General features: G+C 42.4%; 1 protein-coding gene across 1 annotated transcript in view; it reads left to right on the top strand.

Annotated features, from left to right (window-relative positions):
* MANEAL (mannosidase endo-alpha like) overlaps positions 1-12,948 on the top strand; it is a 36,227-nt gene that overhangs the window by 12,976 nt on the left and 10,303 nt on the right. The window contains exons 2-3 of the mRNA XM_075850529.1: positions 10,684-11,242; positions 11,379-11,488. Of these exons, the coding sequence (XP_075706644.1) occupies positions 10,768-11,242; positions 11,379-11,488 (585 nt within the window). The 5' untranslated portion in view covers positions 10,684-10,767. The remainder of the gene's footprint in view (positions 1-10,683; positions 11,243-11,378; positions 11,489-12,948) is intronic.

The following is a 12,948-nucleotide window of genomic DNA, read 5'->3' on the forward strand; positions in this document are numbered from 1 at the left end:
TTAAAGGGGTTGTCCCGCTATTAAATATCATATTCATTGTATAGATCATTAAAAAAACAACAACAATCTAGTGAAGAGTTTATAAGTAAATGTACTTGTATTGTATGGCCCACCTGGTGTTTAGCAATATGCATGTCCGCCAACTGAGGTAAGTGCCGGTGGACACACATGCTCAGTCACTCCCTACAGCCAGGTCTCTGCATAGCGATCCTCTGCTCACTGCAGCCAATAGAAATGGCTCTCTGCCCTGGACATAACCGTTCTGTAATATACTGTACAGTACATCCTACAATTTGTGAAACCAGAATATCTGCTGTCAACCATGAGATACAGAGATTGGTCACACATTCGATATAAATATAATTCTGAGTTGCTATGGGGACAAGCTCTGCATGTGTTTCAGGGGCTTTGGAAAGAAAATACTTTAGTGTAAAAAATCCGTCAGTATGATGTTGGCAGTCATCCGTTTTGCAATTATCTGGCAAAAGTAGTAAGACATGGATTACGTTTGCATTGCAGCAGAATTCGAAGATGAGTCAGGTTTGTTTAAAGGCCAATGTAAAGCAGCGTTTTCATGCACACAGTTGCTGTGATCGTGGTGACTTCTCATATCCGTGTACATTAAAGGGGTTTTCCGGCACGACGGAACATCATTAAACATCATTTTGAGACAAAAGATAACTTTAAAATGTCCATCCCCCCTCCTCTTTATCGCTCTGTCGGCAGTTTTGACTTTAAAACTGCTGACAGATTCCCTTAAAACAAATACAATAATAGCCTGTGGGTGATGGATTTGTTAAAACGATGCCTAACAGTGGCATCTGTCAGCCATAAACTATAATGGTATCTGTGTAACGGATACATCTTGAAAAGGGTCATGAAAGTTCATAATGTCTCCAATAAACGGATACCATTATAGTCTATGGTGAGGGATGTCACTGTCAGACAATGTCCAGTCTCCATTTAACGTGCTTTTCCCGCCACATACGTCAAACTAAGACTTTAAAATGCAGTAAGTAAACGAGCAATCATTGAATGAATCCACTCTTTAGCTATAGTTCCTGAGGTTAGATGTGAAATAAGCTGTTTTTATGTTCTCTCAGAGAACCCCTTAACGCATTATCACATAACTGTACGTGATAAGGGTTAAGGGGAAGTATAGAGCGAGCTCACAGGCTGAGCTCGCTCCATACACAGCAGGTGACGGCTGTGTTATACGGCTGACACCTCACTGCAACAGGCGGAATCAAAGTTCACTTTGATTCCGCCCGTTTAACACCTTAAACACCACGGTCAATCGTGTTAGAATTAGGGGGGCGCCCCCTCAAACAAGCCATTGCGCCCCCTTGCGGCACGATCGGCCGGTAACAACGGTTGTATGGCCGCCTGGGGGCCTTAGAAAGGCCCCAGGTCCGCCATCTTTATACTCCTTTGAAGCTCTGCCTCCGGCAGGGCTTCAAATGTGACTGGCAGAATCACGATATACTGCAATACATTAGTATTGCAGTATATCTTACAAGTGATCCAACGATCGCTGCTTCAAGTCCCCTAGGGGCACTAATAAAAAAGTTCTCCCTCCCAGAATATGACAACACAAATGTTTTTTTTAAATTTAGCAAATAGGTTTTTTTTTTTTAAAAGTGGTAAAACATAAAACAAAACATGTAAATTTGGTATCGCCGTAATCGTATCAACCTGTAGAATAAGGTGAATATGTCGTTTTTACCGCCTGATGGACGCCGTAAAAACAAAACCCCCCCAAAAATTATGTAATTGCTGTTTTTTGCCCATTTCACCCCACAAATAATTTTTTTTTCAGCTTCCCAGTACATTATGTGGTACAATAAATGGTGCCATGAAAAACTACAACTTGTTCCGCAAAACACAAGCCCTCATATAGCTATATAAACGGAAAGATTAATTAAATTATAGCTTTTGGAAGGTGGGGAGGAAAAAACAAAAGTGAAAATCTGAAAAATGGCCGAGGAGGGAAGGGGTGGTAAAACATATTTCCCGCTACATGTCTGCAGTTTGAATTCCCCCATCTTTTTATAGCTGTTTTCTCAGGTTGTGCTTTCTATTGATAAGAATAGAAACCCAAAGAGGAAGAGTTTCTATTCCGGGCTCCATGGGGGCTGTCATGTGGGTATTCCTACCTCAGTGTAGTGTTGCTTTCCACTTGTGTCCTATTTCATGTACAGAAGGCAAAGAATTGACATGTGTGGCTATAGGAGTAACATACACAGTATTAGCAGACATTGGGACTGGGAAAGGGAAGAGTGTATGTATACTTCTATGCGGTGGGATTATTAGTGTTTCGTCTGTGCACCCCTGTTGCTTTATACTATAAAGGGTACAGTGTAGTCCCTTTAAATGTTATTAATAATATATGTATACTTACTGTATGAGAAGGGGGAGGGTTGAGTGCTATCTGATCAGCTTTTCAGCGTTCCACTGCGGTTCCCACATTGTGTCTTTCTTTGTGACTGCTCAGTGTCTCTCTTGTTGCTTAAAGATTCAGTGGAATTTAATATCCTAAAGAGAACTTTAGCCTTTTCAGATGAAATACAAGCCATTCAACAGATGTCCTTTAAGAGTAAGTACGAATGACGAGATATAGATACGGGGGATATTTATCAACCTCTCTACGTCAGTTTTTTGGCATAGAAAAGTCGCAAAAGGGCCCAAAAGTTGCAATTTGATGTAGATTTCACTCTGTGGGGCGCAGCGAGGTAAAAGTTTGCATTCATCCCCCTGATCAAACTCCCCCACCCAACTTTTATCGGACAATTTTATATATATATATATATATATATATATATATAGTTCATGCAAACTACTGACGCCCGGCAGCATCTGGACGTTGTATGTGACGCAGCACTAATGATGTTGAGTGCTGTGTCACCTATAAGGACCTAGCGTTGTTTGGCATTAGGACCTTGTATGAGCCGCAGCATGTAAAGGAAACACGGAAGGGAGAAGAGTTGCGGTGAGGTTAGTATATATTTTTTTCTTTTGTGTCCGATTGGGGGTGGTAATGTATGGCGTACGGCCGCAGTCGTGCCACAATAAGGCTGGGTTCACACGACCTATTTTCAGGTGTAATGGAGGCGTTTCACGCCTCAAAAGACGCCTGAAAACACGGCTCCAATACGTCGGCAAACATCTGCCCATTCATTTCAATGGGTTTGCCGATGTACAGGGTGGGCCATTTATACGGATACACCTAAATAAAATGGGAATGGTTAGTGATATTAACTTCCTGTTTGTGGCACATTAGTATATGGGAGGGGGGAAACTTTTCAAGCTGGGTGTTGACCATGGCGGCCATTTTGAAGTCGGCCATTTTGTATCCAACTTTAGTTTTTTCAATGGGAAGAGGGTCATGTGACACATCAAACTTATCGAGAATTTCACAAGAAAAACAATGGTGTGCTTGGTTTTAACGTTATTTTATTCTTTCATGAGTTATTTATGTCATTATGGGTGTCAGGTCCGAGCATTCCTAGATGAACAGTTTCCTGGAAAGTGTATTGGTCGTCGTGGGCCAGTTGATTGGCCCCCTAGGTCTCCAAATCTGACCCCCTTAGACTTTTATCTTTGGGGTCATCTGAAGGCAATTGTCTATGCTGTGAAGATACGAGATGTGCAGCAACTGAAACTACGGATACTGGAAGCCTGTGCTAGTATTTCTTCTGCGGTGTTGCTATCAGTGTGTGAAGAGTGGGAGAAGAGGGTTGCATTGACAATACAACACAATGGGCAGCACTTTGAACACATTTTATAAGTGGTCAGAAACTTGTAAATAACTCATGAAAGAATAAAGTAATGTTAAAACCAAGCACACCATTGTTTTTCTTGTGAAATTCTCGATAAGTTTGATGTGTCACATGACCCTCTTCCCATTGAAAAAACTAAAGTTGGATACAAAATGGCCGACTTCAAAATGGCCGCCATGGTCAACACCCAGCTTGAAAAGTTTCCCCCCTCCCATATACTAATGTGCCACAAACAGGAAGTTAATATCACCAACCATTCCCATTTTATTTAGGTGTATCCATATAAATGGCCCACCCTGTACTGTGCCGACGACCTGTCATTTACATGTCAATAACAGCCTCGTCAAAGAAGTGCAGGACACTTCTTGGGACGTAATTTGAGCCGTTTTTCATTGAATCCAATGAAGAACAGCTCCAAATTACGTCCGTAATGGACGTCCCGCAAATCGCGAGTACGAGCAATTACGTCTGAAATTCAGGAGCTGTTTTCTCCTGAAAACAGCTCCGTAATTTCAGACGTAAATGCAGTTATCGTGTGCACATACCCTTATGGTTCACAGCCAGCGGAAAGATGCGACAGATTTATTAAGAAGCATGTGTCTCTTAATAAATGTGTTGCATCTTACTCCATGGGAGCAGATGGCTAAGACTCACGTATGAAATGCCAGTCTTAGTAAATCCGCCCCACAGTGTTTTATAGGAGCGCATAAAATACTATAGAAGGCTTATTATTCTGACATCAAAATAACAGATTTATTAAACTATATTACAATATGGACTACTCTGATTTTGTTTTAACCCCTTAGGCGTAATTCACACGAACGTGTCCGTTTTGTGTGCGTAAAAAACGCAGCATTTTTCCTGCATTGCAGTTCCGTGTGGCATCCGTGTACGGTGCACGTCTGTGTTTTTTACGCGCGTATGACATCCGTATCTAATGCGTTTTTTACGTCAGCAAAAACAACTGGAGGAGGTGTTTTTCTTTTTCTCATCATTTCTTTAGCAACTGTTGTGTGAATCACGGACAGCACGCGGATGTGCGTCCGTGTGCTGTCTGTGATTTTCACGCACCCATTGACTTCAATGGGTGCGTGATACTCAAAAAACGTACAAATATAGGACATGCAGTGAGTTTCACGCAGCGGACACACGATTCATGAAAAACACTGAATATCTGAATGGCCCCATTGAATTGCATAGGTCCGTGTGACGTGCGTTTTTTAACGTGTGTAACACTGACGTGAAATACGCTCGTGTGAATAATGCCTTACCGCAGGCAATTTTCATTTTCGTTTTTCCCTCACTGCTTTCCAAAAGCCATAGCTTTTTTATTTTTCTGTCGACATAGCGATAGGAGGGCTTGTTTTTTGCAGCACCATTTAATGTACCATATAATTTAGTGGAAAACATTAAAAAAAATATTTGTGGGTTAAATGGGCAAAAAAACAGCGATTCTGCCGTTGTCTTTTGGGTTTCGTTTTTACGGCATCCATCGTGCAGTAAAAACATAGTTACATAGTTAAATTTGTGTTTTGTCGACACATCCTGAGATCCATAACTTTTATTATTCCGTCGATTAAGCGGTATGAGGGCCTATTTTTTGCGGGAAGAGCTGTAGTTTTTATTGGTATTTAGCGGTGCATGCGACCCGTTAAGCAATTTTTATTCAATTTTTTGGGGAGCGAAGGTGACCATATACAACAATTCCGTCACCGTGTTTAAATAACGTTATATTGTAATATTTCTGACTTTTACGGACACGGCAATACCAGTTATGTTAATTTTAATTTTTTTAACAATACTTTAGGGAAAAAATTGGAAAAGGTTTTTTTTTTTTTACTTTTAATATATATTTTTTGGGATCGCTGGCACTGACTTGAACCAGTGATCGCTCGCACTATATACTATAATATTAATGTATTGCAGTATATCGTGATTTTGCCAAGCTCCTAGTAAGGCCTGTCAGATCTGGGGGCCTTCATTAGGCCCCCAAGCTGCCATGTTAACTAACGGCATCCTGCGATCACTTTGCGGGGGGAGGTGCAGCAATCGCGGAAGGAGATGTCGGAAGGAGCCGCCACCACTTTCTAACCGCTTAGATACCGCGGTCGCTATTGACCGCGCCACCTGAGGGTTTAAACGGACGGAATTAAAGTTATCTTTGATTCTGCCCGTTGCAGTGAGTTGTCCGCTGTAACATACAGCCGCTCGGTATTGAGCGGGCTCAGCCGGTGAGCCCGCTCCGTACAACCCCTTGACACCTGTCACGTACAGTTAAGTGATAATGCGTTATGGGGTTAATTGTATGTTTGGTCTTCTATTGGGACAGTTGATACATTACAGCAATGATTCACAATATGTTTGCCATGGGGAAACCCTTGAAAAAGTTGACTACCTTCTGTAAAAGTGACCATTCTTAGCTGTCTTGTGCTAAACTGCTGACCAGGTTCTGTGGAAAGAAATGGCCCTCACTTAAGGGTATGTTCACACGGCCTATTTACGGACGTAAATCGGGCGTTTTTGCCCCGAATTACGCCCGAAAATAGCGCCTCAATAGCGCTGACAAACATCTGCCCATTGAAAGCAATGGGCAGACGTTTGTCTGTTCACACGAGGCGTATATTTACGCGCCGCTGTCAAATGACGGCGCGTAAATAGACGCCCGCGTAGAAGAAGTGACCTGTCACTTCTTTTGCCGTAATTGGAGCTGCTATTCATTGACTCCAATGAATAGCAGCGCTAATTACGGCCGTAATTGACGCGGCGTTCAAGCGCCTGCACATGCCGGTACGGCTGAACTTACGGGGATGTTTTCAGGCTGAAACATCCCCGTAATTTCAGCCGTTACGGACCCCCGCCGTGTGAAAATACCCTAACACATATTTCATCAGTATTTTGCATCCATGCTTAGAAAATGTACAGTACATAGATCATTATATAACATACAAGTTTGTGTTATAGTGTATGCAGCGTTATCAACATGTGAAAATGTACATAAAACACTACGGGTGTATTAAGATGTTGCGGTGCAGTTAAAACCGTATTAAAAGAACAGATGCAAAAAATAATGCGTTTTTACCTGTGTACAAGGCATGCGTTCTGTATGAATCCGAAAGAAAAAACATTTGTGTGCCTCCAAATGAAAAACTGAATAATTCCTCATGATGCTTTACCAATTAGCATTATACCAAGCAACATGATCATTAGAAAATATTCTTCTTCCAATTATTGGCTTTTACTGATTCAGCTATTCAGAGAAGTATGTTGTAAAAAAAAAAATTACAATTGTCTTCCAAAAGGTATTTTCTGGACTTTTCGGGGGGGGGGGGGGGAATAATAACAATAATGATAATAAAAAATATATAATAACCATAAGGCTATGATCACATGTTCAGCACGGATTCCGCAACTAAATCCACATCAAATCCGGTAAAATTCCATATACAAAGGAAGTGTATCTCTTGTTTTTTTTTGTCAATGCTGCGTAAATACATCATCTGTAAAACAAGATGCAAAAATTACTTTAATAGTATATGAGTTTTTTTTTTTGTAGGACTCATGTTTTTCAATGCCACCTGTTTGGGAAACATACAATTTATTGATTAACTTTTATAAATTTTGGGGGGAATGGGAAAAAAAAGCTGCATAAATCATGTTAACCTTATTTTGTATTGATACCGTATGTTTTTTTTACAGTGAACTAGTTTTAAAAAATAAAATATTTTTTTAATGAAATTTTTTTTCGGGGGGAGGGATACAATACTATCTCTTGCATCTGGGAAATTCTCTCTAAGCAATTACCTAATATATACCAAAGCATAGTCTTAACCTATTTTTTTTAAGAATTGCAAGAAATGGAGCAATGTGCATTAAATGGGGCATCATAGCTCATTTATCTAAATGTGTGGTGAATAATACTGCTTTCACCCTAAAACAAGCCCTGGCGATTCACACTGGCTGATCGTCTGGGTGGGTGTCCAATTAAGACAACCCCCTCTAATGCACATTGCTCCATTTCTATATGGGAAGTGGCTCTCTGCTCTGGCTAATACAAAGAGGTCCCAAGAGGATCACCCCCTCTATGATGCCATATGCCTTAACACAGGGGTCAGGAACCTTTTTGGCTAAGAGAGCCGTAAACGCCACATATTTTGAAATATAATTCCGCGAGAGCCGTACAATATGTTTAAAGGGCCATTGACAGATCTTTGCCCTGATAGTGGTCCTTTAAATCAGTTTCTTATGCCCACAAGAGATTAATTTAAAGCCCCCAAGAGTGTAATATGGGTGGCAGATGTTTTTTAAGGCCATATTTATTTATTTTTTTTGGGGGGGGGCTATATAATGGATTATGTGGGATTATTTTCAGGGGTGAAGTGGGAAGGGGGGGTTGGTGGGACACACTGTATTACACAGCCCCTTTATTGATGCAGCTCACTGCTGCTGACCATGAGGCTGTGTAACAATTTCCATGTTATAATGTTCACATTCAAAGCAGCAGCACAGCCAGGGGTTTCTGGAACGTCCAAGGGAGACACAAGGGAGGAGGCAGATGCCGCTTCACTAGGGGACGCTACGGCTGCTATAGCGGTATTTACGCCACCGCATAGGTTTGTACGGCGTAAAACTACAGCTCCCAGCATGGCCGAAACAATGATAAGGATATGCTGGGAGATGCGGTTTCACAAAAAAAAACATACCACCATCATCTCGCTGCAGATCATACAGTGACTACATTACTGATTAGAGGCAGAATAAACATTTACATTAAGTGACTCACCGGTGACGTCTCAGATTCTAGTTCTTTTCTTCTCCCTCCGGTTCAGACATCTATGATGGATTTCTCCCGGCCATGACCCACTTCTGCAGTTTTCCGTTTAGATGTCTTCAGCTTCTCACTTTTAAAACATTTCTGCACCTGTAAACAAAGTTACAATTCTCAACACATCTAAATATAACTGTCTCACACACACACACACACACACACACACACACACACACACCGTGCCCCCTGTAGATAGTGCCCCCTGTAGATAGTGCCCCCTGTAGATAGTGACCTACATAGAAGCCCCTGTAGATAGTGCCCACATATGGACTCCAGAGCTGCAAGGCAATAGTGCTAACCACTGAGCCACCGTGCTGCCCTACATATAGCTTCCCCTATAGTTAGTGCTCCACGTATAGCCCACCTCTGTAGATATTGTCCCACATATAGCCCACCCCTGTAGACTGTGCACTACATATAGCCTCCCTGTTGCTAGTGCCCCACAGGTAACCCACCCCTGTATATAGTGTCCCACACATAGCCCACCCCTATAGAAAGTACCCTAAAAAATAGCTCCCCTATAGATAGTGCTCTACATATAGCCCACCCCTGTATAGTGTCTCACATATACTGCCCCACATATAGACCCCCCTGTAGATAGTGGCCCACACCCCCACATATAGACCCCCCTGTAGCTACTGCCCCACATATAGACCCCCCTGTAGCTACTGCCCCACATATAGACCCCCCTATATATAATAGCCCACATAAAGACGACCCCCCCCCTGTAGATAGACCCCCCCCCCACTATAGATAATGCCATTCACATTTTTCTGAGGAAAAAAATATATAAAGTTGACATACTCACATTCTCCGGTTCCCACGCTGTTCACTGGCGATGCAGACATGCTCTCTTCTGAGCATGTCTGCAGGAGCTGAATGAGCGTCCTTCAATGACGCTGATTGGCGGGGCAGAATGACTTGCCCCGCCAATCAGCACCTTCCAAGCATGGAAGCGGCGCGATGATGTCATCGCGCCGCTAGCCAATCAGTGTCATTGTAAGGCACTGGATGGTCAGGCACGGAACATGCCCGGCCATTCAGCGCTAATACATGTATTTGGCTGCCGCTAGCACCGGGGCCCCCTCCGGTGCTAGCGACACCTACAGGCATGAGAGTGCCTGTGTAAGGCTCGGCGGCGCGGGCCCCACAGTAGCGGTGCTACCCCTGTAGCAGCCATAACGGCTGCTAGCGGCGCCACCGGGCATTTGGGAGGGCGTGTCGGCTGGCGGCACGGGCCCCCTCAAGCCCCGGGCCCCGTAGCAGCCGCTACTGCTGCTACCGCGGTAGTTACGCCACTGGGTAGGAGCCCTGTCTGCGAGCCAGATACGGCCATCAAAAGAGCCATATCTGGCTCGCGAGCCATAGGTTCCCGACCCCTGCCTTAACATGTCACAGACATGCTCACCAAAATAAACTGTCTATACACAACAGAAATCAAAAAATCATTAAAGGGGCTGTCTCAAGAAGACAACTTCTTTTCAAAAAGTAGCCAGCGTGGTGATCAGCTGTTACCTCTTGGGGAATGTAGCCTTACATGCTGACTGCCCGTCTATGTAATGCATAAGAGCAGGTGCTGCTCCAGGTGGGGGACCCCCCTCTATGATGTCCATATGCCTTGATGGGACAACTCCTGTAAAAGGTCTAATAATAAAAAATGACAGATTGTCTGTTGTATTGGAAAACAACAGACACATTTGGACTACAATGGAGTACAATATTGAAACCACATATACCAGAGTATAACAAAGGAACTTTTGTCCATCTAAAAGACAAATAACAAAAGAGTCTTACTTCACTTATGTTTGTCATAAATTAAAGGGTTAGGAAGCCAACCCCTGTCCATATGTTCTTTAAGGGCATATGTATGTCATAGATGGGGATTATCCGCTCAGGACCGCGTCTATGAGCCAGAACAGAGTGCTGCAATTGAATGGCCGGTATGTAATGCTTCATCTGTCCTGCAGGGTAAATGTATAGCCAGAGTCATTGCAATATTAATTATAGACAATTTCTTTGCCATTTGGCTGGGCAAGTGTGATAAAAATTACTTTCATATATATTATTATTTTTTTACAGATTTGTCTCCATGGGTAATATTGACCGGATATTGAAAGAAGGACATTCTGCTTTTTTTTATTGATCAGAATATTGTTATCTAAGATGGCAAGGCTTCGAAGAAAAGCATGCATTGCTCTTTTCCTTTTCACTCTATTTATTTTTGGAACTATGATGGGCTTGCGAACTTTGAAGCCCACGGATGGCTTTTCTGACTTGGCTCCTGGCCTAGAACTTATGCCCTTTGGAGAACAATCAGAGAAACGGTCTGTTTCCAGTGACGTTATTTCCCAACCACAAGGTACTGCAAATGCAGCAGATCAAACAAAAGTGTACAATGACATACATGTTTTCTACTACATGTGGTATGGAAATCCTAAGTTTGATAAGAACTTTATCCACTGGGATCATGTGATGGTACCTCATTGGGACCCAAAAATCTCAGCAAGTTACCCTAAAGGTAGACATAGTCCACCTGAGGACATTGGATCTAGCTTTTATCCTGAGTTAGGACCCTACAGTTCTAAAGACCCAGAGGTCCTCGAAGAACATATGAGACAACTGAGAGCAGCTGCAATAGGTAAGCTGAGAAATTATATTCATTTTAATATAACATATCAGTAAAAATAGGCAGCTGAAGTTAGCGTGCTGTCTAAAGGTTTCTCATGTGTGTAACCAATTAAGCTGAACTGCCTGCATAATTGTTTCTGTTAAAGGAGTATTAGTGCTGTCGTGGTACCCCGCTGGTACAGCAGATGAGAATGGGGAAGCAGTGGAAAACCTGGTACCTCTGGTCCTGGATGCTGCCCACAGATCTGAAATAAAGGTAACAATATGCTGTGTTCTTTAACCCGTTGGTGACCGCCCATAGGTGTTTTTACGGTGGCCACTAACGAGGTTTATTCTGATTCAGTAGCCTTTTTACGGCACTGCATCAAAATAAATAAACGCTGCTGGGAGCAGTTAAATCTCCCTGCTCTCAGCAGACCTTTTTGAACGGGTGGGATCAAAATCAGTATCGATCCCGGACGTTTAACCCCTCAGATGCGGCACCTGAGTGGTTTTAGAGGGAGGGGGCTCCCTCTCTCACCCCACCGGCACACCCGCGATGCGATCGCAAGGTATCGGTGGTTTCTATGGCAGCCGGGGGCCTAACAAAGGCCCCCAGGTCTGCCTCTAGTTAATGCCTGTTAGGCCATGTCATAGGCATGGCCTAACAGAAGCCTGTCAGTTTTACACTGACCGGCAGTAATACACTGCAATACAGAAGTATTGCAGTGTATTATAAAAGCGATCAAATAATTGCATAGTGAAGTCCCCTAGTGGGACTAAAAAAAAAGATTAATAAATAAATAAAAATCCCAAGTAAAAAAAAAAATGGAAAAACCCTCTTTCCCCTTGCTGTATTATGAAAAAAAAAAAGTAAAAAGTAACACATATAAAGCTATTACATTATTTAACCCGCACGGTGAACGCCGTAAAAAATAAAATAAACAATGCCAGAATTGCTGTTTTCTGTTCATACTGGCCTCATAAAGTCGCATGTACTCCAAAATGATACCAATGAAAACTACAAGACGTCTCGCAAAAAAAAAGCCCTCATACAGTTGCATCGGTGGAAAAATAAAAAAGTTATGGCTCCTAAAATATGGGGATACAAAAACAAATAATTTAAAAAGTGTTTTTACTGTGTAAAAGTAGTAAAACATAAGAAAACCATATAAATTTCATATCGTCGCAAACATAACGACTTGCTGAATAAAGTTATTATGTTATTTATACCACACGGTAAACGGTGTAAATTTAGGATGCAAAAAAGAGTGGCGAAATTGATGGGTCTTTTTCTATTCCCACCCCCCCCCCAAAAAAAAAGTTCATAAAAGATAATCAATAAATTATAAGAACCCCAAAATGGTGTTATTAAAAAATACAACCTAAAAAAAAAAGCTCTGTCGACAGAAAAATATAGCTCTTTGAATGCGACGATGGAAAAACGTAAAAAATAGCTTGGTCATTAACCCCTTCACTACTGCCATACGGCTATATACATTCCAACTGCTGATGCCCCATACAGTTACCACATTTATAAAAATGTACAGCCTTGAACGGGGTTTAATGAGTTCAGTGCTTCTTCAGTGTGAGCAGCGCTGCACTCATGTCTGCCGGGGCTTTAAGAGTCCCGGACTACACCCCCCACTGTAGATAGCACCACACTCAACCCCCTGTAGGTAGCGAAAAAAAGGCTGCAGATAGCGCTACCTAAGCTCCGTCTAGGAGCGGAATCCC

This window comes from Rhinoderma darwinii, chromosome 2, assembly GCF_050947455.1.
Source record: "Rhinoderma darwinii isolate aRhiDar2 chromosome 2, aRhiDar2.hap1, whole genome shotgun sequence".
Classification (NCBI taxonomy): domain Eukaryota; kingdom Metazoa; phylum Chordata; class Amphibia; order Anura; family Rhinodermatidae; genus Rhinoderma; species Rhinoderma darwinii.